The 18,459-nt window shown below is 35.1% G+C and overlaps 1 protein-coding gene across 2 annotated transcripts in view; it reads left to right on the top strand.

Moving 5' to 3' along the window:
• CD2AP (CD2 associated protein) overlaps nucleotides 1-18,459 on the top strand; it is a 91,005-nt gene that overhangs the window by 58,810 nt on the left and 13,736 nt on the right. For both annotated transcript variants that reach the window (XM_032463213.1, XM_032463214.1), the window contains 5 exons: nucleotides 818-922; nucleotides 2,421-2,457; nucleotides 3,814-3,876; nucleotides 12,545-12,707; nucleotides 13,080-13,222. In XM_032463213.1, the coding sequence (XP_032319104.1) occupies nucleotides 818-922; nucleotides 2,421-2,457; nucleotides 3,814-3,876; nucleotides 12,545-12,707; nucleotides 13,080-13,222 (511 nt within the window). The remainder of the gene's footprint in view (nucleotides 1-817; nucleotides 923-2,420; nucleotides 2,458-3,813; nucleotides 3,877-12,544; nucleotides 12,708-13,079; nucleotides 13,223-18,459) is intronic.

Below are 18,459 nucleotides of genomic sequence, written 5' to 3' on the forward strand. Positions count from 1 at the left end.
TCTGGTGCAGCCAGCCTGCGCAGGGACCCAGCCCCACCCCGGGCAGCAACCCCGGGCTGCAGACCCTGGCGTGGGCGCTGACCTCTTGCTCGTTCAGGAAAGCCTCTGCAGTGGTGGTCGTCCTGCCATTTGTGTATCGCCTCCCCAGGGGTGGGGGTCTTGACTAGACTGTGTGTGCTGCGCCAGCCCATCTCCCTGGGGCTCCTTCTTTATGTCTTTAATTGTGGAAAATCTTTTCTGCTAGTCATTCTCATTGGTGGCTGCTGTATTGTAAATAGCTGTAACTTTGGAGCCCAGGGTTTGCCTTCTCTGCCATCCTGACCAGTCCCCCCAGTGTATGTTAATTTTTCATATACATGCAGGTAGGACTGATAACACCTAATTTCTCATGGAAGGGTGTGTGGTGTTTGGAAGGAATTGTAGAAGATTCTGTTAATTTCTAAAGCAAATGAATAATGTGAGTAGTTTTTGGTATATTATGTGTTGAAAAGAATGTTAAGATATAGTTTGGAAATTTATGTTCTCTCTCTGCTTTCCTCTTCCACTTCCTTTCCTTTTTTCCTTTCTCCTCTGCCCCTGAGAAGTTCTTATCCTTGTAAACTGAATTTTTAAATTATTTGACTTACTAAAAATTGAAACTTACTACTTCTTGAAGTATTATGTGGGAATATTTTTTAGGAGGACCTCACATCCTGTGGAAGTTTTTTTATTTTTCCTTGTAAAAATAATGGAACTCAGTATTTTCATATTTTGTTGCTAACTTTTTTCTTATTTAAAGATAACCCCTATTTTAATTATTCTTCATCTTACATTTTAGGAGACTGGGGAACCTGGCTGGTGGAAGGGTGAACTTAATGGTAAAGAAGGAGTATTTCCAGACAATTTTGCTGTTCAGATAAATGAACTGGATAAGGACTTTCCTGTAAGCTTTTCTTGTTCACTGCTGATAATAATTTTAAAAAAGCCCAAAAAACCTCTTGCCAGTATTGCTTAAAAAAACAAGTTTTTTTGCATAGTTACTGAATAATTTTTTGAGGGGTTTTCAGATTTATATAATCAGATGAAAGTTGTTTGGATTGTGGTAAAGCAAACCAGTATATCAGTTTTGTGCTTTGTTTCTGTTTTTCTTCTACTCTCACTAAAAAGTAACCTTAAATTTTATTATTTTATTATAGTTAAAAGAAAAAAGGGTGATCATACTGTTATAAACAAATTAATAGTCAGTTGTAAGAAATTGTACTATTATTTAATTTTGTTGAAAAATTTTGTTTTAAGGTACTATTGATCTTACTGCTATTCTGTCACTGCATTTTTGGGAGGGCGAGGAGAAGGCTTTACCTCCTGACAGTATTTAACGTGTCTGTCTCACCTCTCACAGTTAATAAAGTGAGACTGAACTGTTCATCAGTGATCTTTTGCTTTTCTACAGCTTGATTTTTTTTTTTTTTTTTTTTTTTGCCTGTGGAGGGATGAATCTGATTAAGTTTTTAAATTAGAGGGAAAGAGAATTTTACAGAAAACAGAGACACCACAGCAAGACAGTCTGCCATATTTGATTTAAGCCAATGCAGAAATCTCTAACCTTTGCAGTCTTTCGTTTAGAATAACTTACTAGAGGATAATGTGTGAAGGCTTACGCTGTCTGAGACCCTTCCGTTGCTAGATTTCACTCAGTATTGATTCAGCAACGTTCAGTGTGCTTTATTTTTATACTCGTTTTAATGAACTTTTTTTTTTTTTGCTTTTATTAGGTGTTTATGCAGTACTGATTATCAGTTATTTTTAATTTGGAAAAACCAAATTCACATACTTAGAAATGTGTCTCAAGTTTTTTAAGGCATTAAATTAAGGCTGAAATGAATGAATGCTTATAAACCCGAGAGAATTTTAATAAATTGAGGAAAAACAGACCTTTGCTTTTAATCTTCTCTTTGAGAGTTCTGAAGAGTGAAAGTTAAATATATTTATTAGCTACTCCATCATTTTCTTTTTAAACACAGTCTCTCTCCCTTTCCCTGCTACCTTCCTCTCTCCCCTACAACAACAACAAAAAACCCTCAGCTATTAAAGAGGGGTAAAATGGTGCATAGGAATCTTTAAATAGGGGAGGCAGAACAGAACATTTTTGCTCATCATTAAGATTTTTTTAAGTTTATCTAACTCACTGATAATTTTTGAAATATTTGAATTTTGATCAAGAAGGTGTTTGTTCTAATAGAATACATGTTTTGTCTCTGTTCTTTTGTGGGGTTGTTTGGATCTTATCATTTTATAATTTTTATTTTATCATTTTATAATTTTTGTCAGGGATGGGATGAGAAGAGATGTTTACATAATTTAAGATTATTTACAATCAGAATTTAATTATAAATATTTAATATGTAAATGTTTTACTGTTTTCATTATTATTATTTTAATAGAAACCAAAGAAACCACCACCACCTGCTAAGGGTCCAGGTATGTAAGAGACAGATTATTCAGTTTGCTATTTTTCATATTTTAAGTTCTAAAATAGTGAAACTGGGTCTTCTATAAACCATTTATTTTCTTTAAGCAAGAATCAAATATTATGGTGCTATGTATCAATTTTTTAAAATATATGAAAATTGAGTGTTCATATATATTAATATTGTCAGTATTTTTTTAAAGTACAAACTATAAAATAGGAATCTTAGAAAATAACTTGGATATTTCTGTTATATCACATTTCGGGTTAAGAAAATTGACTTAAGCTTAAATCTGTATAGAAAACAATATATTTACCTAGCTAGGAAGTCATTCTACCTTTTGAGATGCACTCCATTTTTTAATGTCTCAAACAAATACTGATTATTTATATGCTCTTCCTTTAGAGAGTGTGATAAGGCTTAAGCAAAGAGAAGAGTTTTGTTATTTCTTTTTAAACAGTTGAATAAATGATGGTATACCTAGAAGAGTTTTCCAGAAGTTTTTGTAATCTCTCTTGCTTCTTCCTTCCTTTCTTCCTTCCTTCTTCCTTCCTTTCTTCCTTTCTGCCTTCCTTTCTTCCTTTCTTTCTTCCTTTCTTCATTCCTTCTTCCTTTCTTCCTTCCTTTCTTCCTTCCTTCCTTCTTCCTTTCTTCCTTGCTTCCTTCCTTCTCCTTCCTCCTTCCTTCCTTCCTTCCTTCACTGAAGTATAGTCAGTTATAGTGTGTCAGTTTTCAGGTATCTTTGTCTATTTGTCTATTTCTGTAAGTTCTAGCCCCCAATTTCTGATTTTTAAATGTGTGGTCAAATTTTTTTTTTCTTTGAAAGATTTGCACTTTTTTGGAATAATGCAGGTTCTTCCTTCCTCCATAGTTTCAGGTTTGTATTTGCTAACCTTATCCCAGAGCAAGGAAAGCGTAAGTTAAAAGTAGTTCTTATAGAAGTTGGTATTGGAAACTTCTGTTCTAAACCACTAGTCATACTGAGCTTTTAAAATTAATTTAAATTAGAAAGTTAATTTCATAGTTGGAGTAGCAACATTTAGTCTCAATAGTGAGTATTGGACCACACAAAAACAGAATATATCCATCATCACAGAATGTTCTGCTGGATATTGTAGAGGATGTGAACGCCTTCGTTTGATAAAGAAGGAACTGAGACCACAGAGCCATCACTTACTCAAGATGACAGTGGCAGGTGTAGGGTTCATTATTGAGCCTAGTGATTCTGGTGTATTGTTCATTCTGTTAAACCATGTTTTCATCTGATGTTATTTTTTAAACCTTTGCTTTTTAGTAGTATGATTATCTTTGTGCTCTAAAGCTATTTTTTTTTAAAGACTTTATTAACTTGGTTTTTTTTCCTCAGCTCCAAAGGCTGAGCTGATAGGTACAGAGAAGAAGTATTTTCCTATAAAGCCTGAAGAAAAAGGTGAGGCGAATTCTTCCACTTTCAGAAGAATAATTATTCGTTTCATTGTCATTATAAGGAAAAACTGTCTCCACACTGAGTCATTTACTCTGATTTTAACAAATGTTCAGTATTTCCTTTGAAATGCTTATGGTTTTCTCAGCGGGAGTAGTTTGTCAGGATCAATAGAAAATAAAGACTTTACTCAAACTGATACCAGTTTACACTCGTGAAAAAGTTAAATCATCACCTCAGTAAGGATGTAGTATTTAATCATGGTTATTTCAAATATTGTGTAAGAAAACGAAGTATTAAACGGTTATACTTTTGTCATTTTTGTAGTGTTCCAGTTGAAATACATTTTTTTCTTAGGTATAAGAGTGAATTCTTGCTTAAAACACGGAAGTGATTTATTATGTATTATTTAATTTTCACTGCATGTATTTGTCATGCAAACTTGGAAAGACATTCCAAGATACCATACGTGTTTTGTTTAAAAGCGTTATTTGTTTTGTTATTGTTAACACCTCCTTATCCTTATACAGAAAGATCTTCAGTGGTTGTATCTAGTAGATGAGGTTATATATATTTGCAAAAACTTGAATACTGTTTCAGAATGCTTTTATTTTTACTGCCAGTGTTCTCTCTACTGCCTGTCTTTAAGGTCTCTTGCTTAAAGTGTTAACTGTAGTCTCTTAACTGATTTCTCTCATTCTAGTCACTTGTCTGGCTTCTATTTCACATTGTTGCCAGATTCTTTTTTTTTTTTTTTTAATAGACTTTTTAAGAAAAGTTTCAGATTCACAGCAAAATTGAGCAGAAAGTACAGAGTTGCCATGTTCTCCTTGCCCTCACACATGGACAGCCTCCCCTGCTATCAGCATCCTGTCACCATGTGGTACATTTGTTACAATCAGTGCACCTCCACTGACACATCATTATCACCCAAAGTCTACAGTTTCCATTAGGATTCACGCCTGGCATTGTACATTTTATGAGTTTGGACAAATGTGTAATTTGACAAGTGTATAATTGTCATATCATACAGAACAGTCTGACCTCCCTAAATGCTCTGCAGTTTAATCCCTCTGTTCCCCCCACCCCTGACAGCCCGTCATCTTTTTATTTTCTCCGTAGTTCTGCTTTTTTTCAGAATGTCATATAGCCATGTGTAGCTTTTTCACATTGGCTTCTTTCACTTTGTACTATACATTTAAGGTTTCTCTGTGTCTTCATGGCTTGATAATAGCTCATTTGTTTTTAGTGTTGATTAATATTCCACTGTCTGGACTGTACCGGGGTTTATTTATCCATTTACCTACTGAAGGACATTTTGGTTGCTTCCAGGCTTTGGCAGTTATGAATAAGGCTGCTATAAACCTTGTGCAGGTTTTTCTTGTGCACATAAGTTTTCAGTTCACTTGGGTAAATACCAAAGAATGTAATTGCTTATTCATATGGTAAGAGTATGTTTAGTTTTGTAAGAAACTGGCAAGTTGTCTTCCAAAATGTCTGTACCATTTTGCATTCCTACCAACAAGGAGTGAAAGCTCTTGCTGCTTCACATCCTGGTCAGCATTTGATGTTGTCACGAACTGATTTCAAGTTACATTTTTGGTATCTTCTTCTACGTTTTTCATTCACTAGATGTAGTAACCACATTCTTGACCCTGAATGTCATACACTTTCATAGTTTTATCTCTTGATCTGTGTTCAGCATGGAAAGTTTTTTTATACCTCCCCGTTTTACATTTTATGTCTCCCCGTTTTACTTTGGAGCACAAGTTTTTGTCCTCTTTGGGGGAAGATTTTCTTGGATATACCTGTCAGTAACTCACTTCATTCTTGGTGCCCCGTCCCATCCTTGATATGAAATATGCTTGATAGAAAGGAAGGAGCTGATGTTTATTTTGGAATGCTAGGTGGAGAGGCATAGGTGTGTAGGAGGGAATAAAACAAAAGCTCTGGTGGGCCTATAATAAATCACTTCAGTGGTAACCTTATGTACACATCCTCCCCAGGGCCCCAGTCACATCCACATGTGTCACTGGCTGCTGAAGCCCAGCCTGGTTGCACATTTTTAATAGTAGAGGCAGTGAGTCTGTGCTTGCTTTTTCTTGAGGAGCATTTCTTTTGAGTTTCTATTACTGCAGTTGTAGAAGTCAAGATCTGCCTTCTTATGTTTCAGTTCATTCATAAGCAGAACATAACCAGATATTAACCCCCTCCAAGTAGGAGTAAGTACTAATGCATTGATGGCAGGCTGGTTTACTCATGAGCAGAATGGGAGGGGTCAGTTGTGCTGGTGGATATTCCTCCTCGAGGTTTTCTTGCCTCTGCGTTTGTCACAGATTTCAGCCTGGCGTTAAAGGTCAGCAGGTTACTGTTGCTGGAAAGCTGTAGTCACATGCTAGGAATTCACTACTGATACATGAGACTACAGAGATTTTGAGGGTACAGTTGATTGATTTCTCTTGAGTTTCAACCCCAGTGAATTGAATTGTGACTCTTACCCTGTCTCTCTGAAAAAGGTGTGGGGCTCTACTGACTGCATAAGGCTTTGTCTCTTCCAGAAGGTCATGTGGCTGCTGCTGGTTCCTACCCAGAAGCCCAGGAGTATCATTAATTCACTTACTCATTCAATGAATTAGAAATTTGAGATTGTTCTTGTTTCCTGAGGTAAGCTTGTATCGCTATAAACTTTCCTCTTAGAACTGCTTTTGCTGTGTGTGTCCCTGGGGTTTTGGATCATTGCATTTTCATTTTCATTTGTCTCTAAGCATTTTTTGATTTCCTGAGTGATCCATGGGTTGTTTAGTAGTATATTGTTCAGCCTCCATGTGTTGTGATGTTTGTGGTTTTTTTGGTTGTAGTTGATTCCTAATCTCATAGAATTGTGGTTGGAAATGATGGTTGATATGATTTCAGTTTTCTTAAATTTACTGAGGCTTGCTCTGTGGGCCAGCATATGATCTATCCTGGAGAATGTTCCATGTGCACTTGGAACTGTTTACATTTAAGGCAATTAGTCTGTTTACATTTAAGGTAATTAAAAATATATATATGTTCTTATTGCCATTTTATTAATTGTTTTTGATTTGTTTTAGTAGTTCTTTTTCTTCCTTTTCTTTTGTTCTCTTTGCTTGTGATTTGGTGATTCTCTTTAGTGTTATGTTTGGATTTATTTTTCTTTTTTGTGCAAGAATGATTTCCTACTTTTCCTGTATGTTTGCCTTTACCAGTGAGCTTTTCCATTTTGTAATTTTCTTGTTTCTGGTTGTGGCCTTTTCTTTCCTGCCTAGAGGAGTTCCTTTAGCATTTGTTGTAAAGCAGATTTGGTGGTGCTGAATTCTTTTAGCTTTTCTTGTCTTGTAATATTATCTCTTTATCTTTAATTTTTGACTTTTTAATTATATCTTAGTGTGCTCCTCTTTGGGGTAATCTTGTATGGGACTCTCTGTGCTTCCTGAACTTGGGTGACTGTTTCCTTCCCCAGGTTAGGGAAGTTTTCAGCTGTTTTCTCTTCAGATATTTCCTCAGGCCCTTCCTCTCTTTCTTCTCCTTCTGAGACCCCTATAATGAGAATGTTAGTGTGCTTTATGTTGTCCCAGAGGTCTCTTAAACTACTTTTCTTTTTTCTTTTCTTTTCTTTTCTTTTCTTTCCTTTCCTTTCCTTTCCTTTCCTTTCCTTTCCTTTCCTTTCCTTTCCTTTTCCTTTTTCCTTTCCTTTCCTTTCCTTTCCTTTTTCTTTTCTTTTTTCTTTTCTTTTCTTTTCTTTTTTCTTGCTTTCTCTTTCTTTCTTTCTCTTTCTTTCTTTCTTTTCTTTCTTTCTTTCTTTCTTTCTTTCTTTCTTTCTTTCTTTCTTTCTCTCTCTCTCTCTCTCTCTCTCTCTTTCTTTCTTCTTTCCTTCCTTCCTTCCTTCCTCCTCCCTCCCGTCCCCTTCCTTCCTTCCTTCCATCTTTCTTTTCTTTTTTCTTTTCTTTTCTTCTCTTCTCTTTTCTTTTCTTTTCTTTTCCTTTCTTTGGCAGTGAGTCCCACTATTCTGTCTTCCAGCTCACTGATTCGTTCTGCCTTATTTAGTCTACAATTGGTTCCTTCTAGTGTAGTGTTTCGTTTCAGTTATTGTATTCTTTAGTTCTGTTTGGTGGTTCTTTATTTTTTTCTGTCTCTTTGCTAACAGCTTCTATCATCTTGTTCTGTTCATCCATTCTCCTCCTGAGATCTTTGATCACCCTTATGGTCATAACTCTGAACTCTTTCTTGGATAGACTGCTTATCTCCACATCACTTAGTTCTTCATCTGGGGTTTTATCTTGTTCCTTTGTCTGGAAGGTATTCCTCCGCTGCCTCGTTTTGTTTAAATCTCTACTTGTATTTTTATGTATGTGGCATGTTAGTTATGTTTCTTGACATTGGAAAAGTGTACCTCTCTAAGAGATGTCCCGTGCATCCTAGCCCTGTCCCCTCTCCTCACCCAGGGGCTCAAGGCCAGCTGGTCCCAGGGTGATTCTGGCCTGTGTTTGGGACTTGTGTCACATATTGCGAGGTGGAAGCTTTCTAGCTGAGTTTGGCCCCCAGTGGGTGAGGCTGCCTATAGGCTAGTGCAGGCTTCCTGGTGGGAGGGGCTGGTGCTTGCCCACTGACGGGTGGAGCTGGGTCTCAGCCCTCTGGTGGGCAGGGCCATGGCTGGGAGTACGTCTAGAGGCAGCTGCAAGGTCAGAGATTGTTTGGACAGTCTGTATGCTGATGGGTGGGGACATATCCCCACCCAGCTAGTTGTCTGGCCTGAGGCGTCCCAGCACTGGAGCCTGAAGGCTGTTGGGTGGGTCAGTGCTAATGTCCACTCAAGTTGTCAGCCTCCCGGAAGGAGAGTTCATTCAGATGAACACGCCCGAATGTCTGCCACCGTGTGTATGTCTCCAAGGTGAGCCACAGCCGTCCTGCGCCCCCTCAGGAGACCCTCAAGACTAGCGGGTAGGTCTGGCCCAGGCTGCTATACAAAAACTGCTTTTGCCCTTGGCCCCAGTGAGTGTGAGGTTTTCTGTACAACCCTTAAGCATAAATTCTGCTTCCCCCAGTCCCATGGAGCTCTTGTAATCAAGCCCCAGTGGCGTGGCCTTCAGAGCCCAACACTGGGGGCTCCTCTTCCTGGTACCAGACCCCCGAGCTGGGGAGCCTGACATGGGGCCCTCTCTCCCACAGGAGAGGCTTTGCAGTGTAATTATTCTCCAGCTTGTGGGTCGTCCCCCGCACAGGTATGGGACCTGATTGTTGTAGTCCGCCCCTCCTACCAGTCTTGTCGTGGTTTCTTCTTTGAGTTTTTAGCTCTAGAAGATCTTTTCTGGTAGTTTCCAGTCTTTTTTGTTGTTGTTGTTGATAGTCACTCTGCAGTTGGTTGTGATCTTGATGCGTCTGTGAGAGGAGGTGAGCTCCAGCTCCTTCTACTTTGCCCTTGGCCACCGGTCACTCAGTGAATTAGAAATTCATAAGGACTGTCAGAGTTGGATCTTTTGTTGTCTTATTCTTGATTCTTCGGTTAGTCATGTATGTATAAAGACTTATGGCTTCAACCACCGTCTATAGTGCTGATTCCCAGGCAGTGTGTGGTTGCATTTATTCACATTCATTGCTTTATTTGCATTTCTGTTTGCATTTCATGCTTTCTGCCTTAAATATATGTATATTTTCTGCCTAAATATATATATATTTTAGGATTTCCTTAATGGTGGAGCACATTTTGTTTGAAAATATTTTCTTTTCTCATTCTTGAAAGATATTTTTGCTTTACATTGAGTTCTAAGTTTGCAGAATAGTAGGTTTGGTACATAATTCAACATACTGTGTGAAATAAAAGTCTTGGGGTATTTACTTTACATCTTTCTTTAGGAGCATTGTCTTCCTCCTGTGGGTTGGTGAAAGGAATGCTTACATTATAAAGAGTAAAAACTTTGTGAAAATTGCAATATAATAAGAGGGTGTGTATTTTCCAATTCATATTGCTGGCCATGGATTCCTAAATCAGTGTTCCTTACGTTACACAGTGATTTGGAGATGAGTGCTGAAAGTATGCTTTTAAAGTGCTAAGTACTCTAGAACCTTGGTATAATAGTTGACACTAGTATGGAATGAAAATGAAGATTGGTGTGTTAAGGCTCCTTTACGGATGCTGAACTCAAATGCCTTTTCATCTGTGACATGTCTGTAGTCTTAGGCTCTGAGTGAGGATCTGTGGTAGGAAGGATGCTATTGTATTTTATATTTGATGTGCTTACTAAAAAAGAAACAATAGTTACCTCTAATGTTCTACAAAGAACTTTGTGATATTTGTAATATATCACTCCAGCTTGAACCTAAAAATAATCTTGACCTCTTAAGGAGTAGCTAACAATATTCTTTATTTATTATATTTATCTACACATGTAACAGACTTTTAGCCAAATGTTAACCGTGCAAGAACATAAAATCAATGTGTATGTGTGAAGCACCTGGCTTCTGGTAGTTACTAGGAGGATTAAAAAATGAAACAGAGAAAAAAAAATTTTTAAGTGACATTCAGACAATTGCTCGTTGAATAGTTAACATGCATAATAATGAGGCAGTTGTGAATATATAGACTTAGAAAATAGCAGAATGTGTTGACTGGAAATGTGAAGGTGATTGCAGGCTATAGAAAGAAGATGAGAAGAATGAGAGAAAGCATCAGGATGTGGCTGTAGGTCCCTAGGAGGAGTTGCGAGAAACTAAGCTATCTCTAGAAAGGAGCTTGGTGTAGTTGTTACCTCAGCCCTGGCTGTAGCTTAGAGTTAACCGGATGTCTCTTAAATGTATGCTGATGCCTAGGATCCTGTCCAGAATTTTTATAGGGTAGGACTCAGGTGTGAGTGTCTTTAAAGGTCCCCACATGGTTCTTAACTGAAGACAAAATTGAGAACCACTGGTGTACAGGCATACTTTGGAGATGTTCAGTGTCAGTGGTCATTAGAAATGCAAACTAAGACCATGCTGAGCTGCCCCTTCACACCCCCTAGGATGTCAATAATGATAATGATGATAATACTAATACTAATAATACTAATACTAATAATACTAATACTACTACTACTACTACTACTACTACTACTACTACTAATAATAATAAAAACCTGGAAATAACAAATATTGGCAAGGATGTAGAGATTGGACCCCTGGTGGCCCTGGTGGTTGCCAGGGCCTGGGTACGGGAGGGAGTGGGTAATAACTGATTAATGGGAACAGAATTTTCTTTTGGGCTGATGATAGGGTTTTTGAACTATATGGAGGTGGTGGTTGCAAACACTGTGGATATACTAAATAGCATTGCATCATTCACTTTAAAAGAGCTAATTTTATGTTATGTAAATTTTACCTCAATAAAAATAAATAAATCTAGGACTCAAACACATTGCCATCATGTATTAGCGTATTTGTTGAGTTAGTCATAGATATACCAGGAATGGTGAATCTTATTTTTGTCACTTTTGATTTCCACAAATATTAAATATGTTCTTTTGTTTTAGGCTAACTTATGGAATTGAATTGATTTCAAGCTGTTATTTATATACCTGCTAAAAGAAGTATATTCACTTAATCAGTGAACTTCTGTTGATCATGTAATATTTTCCCTGATGTTTTATATAAAATACCTTTCTTTTAATATTTTCTGGAAATTTAAGCTTGGCTGACCATTAGAACTCTGATACTGATGGTTCTCTTGATTTATGGTTAGAATTCGGGAGTTTTGGCTTTCACTCCTGGTGGCGTAATTATATGATGAGTTTGTATGGTTTGAGGCCATATAAAAATGGACTTTTGTACTAAATGATGATGAGGTTTTTCATAGACTAAGCTATATTTTCAAATGATCCAAGAAAGCTGTACAAAAGTGATAAAACTGAAACAATAGTATTTTAATTAATTATTTTGTGTGTGTGTGTTGGGGAGGTAATTAGTTTTACTTACTTTTTAATTTTTAAAAAATTTAACACAGTTACTGGAGATTGAACCCATGACCTCATGCATGCTAAGCATATGTTCTACCACTGAGCTATGCCCTCCCCCCAGTGGTGTTTTATATTTTTATTGTTGTTAGATGAAATCTGTAATTTTGAACAGGGCGTTTACCCATGGACTGGAATGTTTGTCAAGATTCGTAAACAGTTTCTGACTAGTATGAAATTGTTTGTGGTCCTGTGATAGACATTCTCTTCAAAGTCTTAGTAAATTTTGAATATTACTCAGTATTCTCATGAGTTTCTTATTTCTGCACATCGGCCTGTGTTACACTTTTTGCTGACTGCTATATCATGAAAATCTCATATATGTGCACATGTATTAATTTTAATACCTGTTCTTAGTACCTGAAAGATCAAGAGCTAAGTACGTCACTACGTGTAGAACTATGTCTTTTTGATGATAAAATTGTTTTTATTAACACGGCATGACATTTTTCTTAATGTTGTTTGTTCCAGCATATTTTCTTACCTATTTTGTAGAATTGTTAAATGGTGCTAATAAAGTTCCTAATGTAAATTAAAACTTTAAAGCAGCGCACCCATACACAAATAATGTCTGTCAGTTTCACCCTTTTCCAGCCTGACGTTAGCTTTAGGAAGTAGAAAAACCAAAATAGTTCTGATTGTCAGTAACTTACTATGTATTTTTAAATAATCAGATGAAAAATCAGTGCTGGAACAGAAACCTAAACCAGCTGCTCCACAAGTCCCACCCAAGAAGCCTACTCCACCCACCAAAGCCAATAATTTATTGAAATCTTCTGGAACAGTGTACCCAAAGCGACCTGAAAAACCAGTTCCTCCACCACCTCCTGTAGCCAAGTAAGTTTTACCTAATTTTAAGTTAGTTTGTTGATTTGCCTACCTTTGACATAATTGAATGTAATGCCTTTCTAAGTCTCAAAGTAATTAAGTGTTGGCTTTTCATATTTTTTTGTATAGACCGTAATCTCTGTTAAATATTAATCTTATATTCATACTAGGTGAACAGACTCCCATTAAGGTGCTTTACATTTCTGATTTTATTGTGATTGGTCTTAGGCTAGAGGTTTACGTTTATAGAAATAATTTTATAGGCAAGAAAGAAAAATCAATACTGTAATATCTTTAGTATCATTAAGTCACAATGTTTAAAAGGTGGTCATGCTTTATATGCAAAATGATTTTTACATATGTTTGATTTTCTCATTTCAGGATTAATGGAGAAGTTTCTTCCATTTTATCAAAGTTTGAAACTGAGCCAATATCAAAACCAAAGCTAGAATCTGAGCAGTTACCACTTAGACCAAAATCAGTAGACCTAGATTCTTTTACAGTTAGGAGCTCGAAAGAAACAGGTAAGTTAACATGTGGAAAGACGGTGCATTAAAAAAGTTGCAAATATGGTTTTTAGAAACTGTTTAAAATAAGAAATTTGTGTGTGTAATTTGTGTGTGGATGGATACAGTAGAAAAATTTGTTGACATATCTCTGAAGCCAAAGAATATAAATGGGCGAAATATTGATGGTTCACATAAGCTTTCTCAGTGGTCAGAAGACTGAGATGGATCCTGAAAGGTCAGCCTTATCCTTCTGTCCCTGATAATGGAATGACCGTATCACCTAGCTTAGGCAGGTAGAAGTACCTTTTAGTTTTTTAAGTTTAAAGAGATGCCATAGACTTTCAGTGCCCACGCTAGATTGTATTTAAGAAGACTATTTTTATTTCTCCACTTAAATCTCAAGATACTTTTGTTTCCCCTTCTGGAAAATAGGCTCTTTTATGACTCTGATTACCCCCCCTCCCCCAATATAGATAGATCAATCGATCGATCGATCGATCGATCAGCAGGCTTTACTTCTTTAGCTAAATGTTGTTCCTTAAGTTTTAGGACTGATTTTTCAGCCCATCAGTCATTTTTGTCTCCTGATCTTTTATACCTCTCAGTCGTAAAATAGAAAACTTGAAACAGAAAAGTCTTGATGAAGGTCTCACTATTAAAAACATCACATAGTCACTACTTTGTGGTAATGGTTATTGTATAGCACATTGTATTTGTTTTTAATTTTTAACGTTTTTAAAGCATTTTCTCATGTGTATTCTTATTTTATCTTTGACACTGACTCTAGGAGGCAGATACCATTTTCCCCTATTTTGCATCTAAACAGAGAAAAAGCTACAGACATAGTAAATGTTCAAGGTCACGTAAACCAGAAAAGAACTCTTTAAATCCCCTTTATATAGAGTTCTCTGTGATTTTCTTTTAAAAAAATTTTAATGTCTTAATGTGTTTTTTAGCTTCAGTGTTAACATTTTTTTTTTAACACGTAAACTTCAAGGCCAGTTACACAAGATTTTTCTGTCACTATATTGTAAAATGTGGTACTTATTACCTTTCAGCTTTTTTAGATGACTTACTTTTCTTCCCTCTTTTTAGTTTGCCAGTACAAAACCTCTGACCCAAGCATGGCCTCCTTCAGTTTTTCAATTTGAATGTTTTATAGATCTTTCGTCATGTATTTAGATCCTGCCTGATCTGGATGAAGCCATATTTATCAATAATTTCTAGAAATTGAGATGTTGATTGTATTTTAGAGATATTCTCTCAAATATATTCAGTATATTCTTGGTGAAAATTGTTCTTATTTACTGTTAAATAAAAACAAACTCATCTTTATGTTTTTAAAAAATATTTTTTACATTTTTTTCATTGAGGTTAACGGTAAAAAAATATAATTCTGTCAGTTCTTATTATTTTCTGTTTGATTTAAAATATAGCTAGAAATGTGTTTTCAAAAGTAATAGTTGGAGAAAAAAGATTAAGTGCATACTTCTAACCTAGATATCAAAAATCCATAAGTATTATTTTGAACTTCCACAATTTTCTGCAGTCTTTATCACAGAAGTCTTAAATTTGCTGAGTCTCTTTGGGAGTTGAAAGGGTAATGTTTAGAGCCTGTGTTTTTTTCCTGTTTTTCTGTTACTTTGTATCATTCTTGAACATTTGCTTCATTTAGTTGCCTCAAAGTTATACAAAAAAATTTAAGTAAATTAAGACAAATTTTCACTTTTTTTCAAAACTTTTTCTATATATGATGACGAGCAAGACTTGTTTCCTTTGCTATATTTCTAAAAACATGTACAATGTCAGCCTATTGTTGTTTGAAAAGTTCTATTTTTTCCTTTGTTTTTGGTCCCAATTCTTGTCTTGTATCAATAGCCGTTATTTACTCTTCATTAAAAAATAGAGGCTTTGTGGAACAAGGATTGAAAATTTCTAATTTTTTTTCCTTTGTTGTTGAAATGAATAAGGAAGTAATTTAGAGATGCCAAGACTTATATAAGGTCAAAAAACTAACAGCTAGCCGCCAGACTGCAGTCTTCATATCTTCCCCTGTCATACTGCCTTTGGTGTACTACACTTACACCATGTAAAGTTCAGAAAATGTAAATTTCGGAACTTGAGTTCATATTAAGTAGCAAATATTTCCTGAGCAAGTATCTAGTGTTTTGGGCATGAGTTGTGCCCAAAGTAAAAGCATAGCTGCTGATGGCAAATAGCTTATCTCTCAAACCTCAGCTCAGAGGCTGTTCCTTATCTTTTTAAAGTTAGAATATCATGTTCTCAGTATTTATGGTATAAAAGTGTTTTACTTCTTTGAGATGTTGGCACCTTAAAGAGAAATGTGTTCTGCATCAGATACAGCCTCAAATTTGGCATTAGGTTGAGGCATGTTTTAATTTATATAAATGGTTCAGTTTGAGGTTTTAAATTTTTTTAATGACATGAAACTTGCCCCTTAACATAAATTTCAGAAAGTTTACAACATACATGAAAATCTCCTTAGTGTTTCATTATTATGTAAAAGAATGATTTGAGGTGAAATGACATAGAAAGACTTTGCTGTTAAAATGTGGGTGTTAAATTATTAGCTGATTGGTCATTGGCATGTTTTTTCTCACTTTACTAACAATTGAATGACCCGTTATATCTGTGGTAACTATTAGAATACCTGACATAGAAGTTGTTAAAAAATATGATTTCTCTCCTCCTCCCCTTCCTCCATTGTTTACCCCACCTCATTCTGTTTCTGCTCGTATCTATAAATTCCTGTTGCTACTCTCAGATAAAATTTTCTTGCATATAAAGTCTTACATAAACATATTTATGTCTGTAAGTGCAGACTCTGACTTTTGTTCATATAAGAAAAACATTCCTAGAGCACTCAATTTTTTCCATTTTTTTAAAGAAGTCCCTCTTATAAATCTTCTCATATATGAGGCAAGATGGTATTACACATTGCAGAGCTGTTAAACCATATTTTAACTTTTTCCCCTCTTTTGCCAACACTTCATCAAAACTTGATTTAGGATGGATCTCACTGCTACTACTGAATAATTAAAAGTTCACATAGTCTCAGTATTTCTAAAACAGTAAGTTTTCCAGGAAGTAAAATTGGTTTACAATTAGTTTTAAAAATACAAGACAGAAAATTTAGTGGAAACACGGCATTTCAGTGAGAAAGCACAGTTGATGACGCATTCTTAGAATATAGTAGTATTTTATCCTTTTTGATTGTCTGTGATAAATTCTTCTTGGGTTACAGGAAATTTTAGAGATAACATACATTATTTGATCTGAAAGACATCATTGTTAAATAGGGCAACTTTCTTTCTCTTCATTTGTAGTTGATAATTGATCTGTTTTGTTTGAATTAATTTCCCAATATTCATTTTTTTTTCTTCCAGAAATAATTTATGGTGAGATTTTTCAAAAAGATGTCTACCGGTTGAGTGGTAGACACTGTAAAAAGTGAGCCCGTATTTATAAACTAGGATTCAAAGCAAAACAAAACTAAACACCACACTCTAAAATGTAGAATTTACCTGGGAAATAAAGAGCAGAGATTAAAAATTTTATTTTCTAATGATTTCCTTGATAGGGAGTGGTAGGGAGTGTCACATTTTCCACAGTGAAATAGACTATACCCGCAGAGAGTATCGTTTATGTATGTGGGACTTTTTTTAAGTGTTGTGTTGAGTTGTATTTTTATAATAAGATATTTAAAGTAGTATTTGGCATATTTTTTTTTTCATTAAACCATACCAGAATTAAAATTGCCTCTCTTATTGTAACTACTGTCATGCGTTGAGGACTAAAACTTGACTAAAGGTGGCTTAATTTCAGTTGGATTAGTGAGTTGCTAATATGTTGATTTATTACTCTGGCCTCTAATTTCAGTACTAAAACATCCTTTTAGAAGCTGTCTTGATGTTCACTGAGTAATAAAAAAAAAAGGCTTCTTTCTAGTTTAACGTATATTGAAATTAAATACTAATCATAGTTTTTCCCTTGGAAGGACAAAAGAATAAATCTAAACTCTAACACACATCGTAATGTAAACTTAGATAAGCTGCAGTATCTGCTGAACGTTGAAATGGTTCTGTTCATTCTACAGCTGTTCCTTTTTCCTGCTTTGTAAAATAATTTTTTTGGTTGAGTCTTTTTTCTAGACATTCCTCTCCTTGACTTTTCTTTCCAGATTTTGTTTCCTAGCCTGTTTGCCATGTTTCCCTTCTTACGTGTCAGGAAATTATCCTACCTTCCTCCATTTTGGTAAGATGACAATTTATGAAAGAAGTCAAAATAATATATTCAGTATAAATAGGTGGTGCACATTGATTTTTTCTTTGTAATTTTACTAAAGTATATATGTTTGTCTGTCTATTCTAACCCTTTTGGTTTTCCATTTCAAAATAAAATGAAATTCATATTGGAAAATTTTTCTTGATTAATTAGTTCAAAATACTCTTGATAAAAGTTTTTTTTTTAAAATTGATATCCATAGAAGTCAGTTTATTTTCTCCCAAAATTGATATTTCATTTTGATTTTTAAAAATTCTATGTCTTAAGCAGCGTGTAGAAATGTAAATGGCTGGCAGAGTGACAGTGTGATTGCAAGAGTTAAGTGATTGTCATGCTTTTATGCCACCTGTAAAATATAAATCCATTGATATCACTCTTAGGTAAATTTAAAAAGTTTCAAATATATCATGAGTCCAACATGTGCACTATTTCATTTCACTAACCTAACGTCTTAAACGGAGGACCTGAGAGAGTTTTAGAATAGTAAAATTGTCTTGGTGTTGTAGTCCAAAACTGGACTTATGAAAGGCATTTTTACATGAGCATGATGTATAATTTTGTAAATTTTCCTTTTATTTACCATTTCAACTTTCATTTATCTTTATACCTTCCTGTGTTTTTGTTTGTTCATTTTTCTTTCTGCAAGTTGCTTAAATATGCATTTGAAAATAATCTCCACAGGCCAAAATGATTGGATTGTACTTTTTAACGGTTTTTAGTAGGTTGCCAGTATCAACGTAAAAAACATCACTTCTTGGCCTTTTGGCTAAGATCAAGTGTAATGTAAAAAACAATTTTTAACTCTTCGAACTATAGCATATTTTTAACATCTTTTAAAATATTGTTTTGTCTTTAAAACTAACAAAATGAGATATTTAAATATATATTTAAACTCAAGGTCTTTCACATTATTTAATGCATTTTCCATTAAAACCACTGTTTCTTAT

This window comes from Camelus ferus, chromosome 20, assembly GCF_009834535.1.
Source record: "Camelus ferus isolate YT-003-E chromosome 20, BCGSAC_Cfer_1.0, whole genome shotgun sequence".
Taxonomy (NCBI): Eukaryota; Metazoa; Chordata; class Mammalia; order Artiodactyla; family Camelidae; genus Camelus; species Camelus ferus.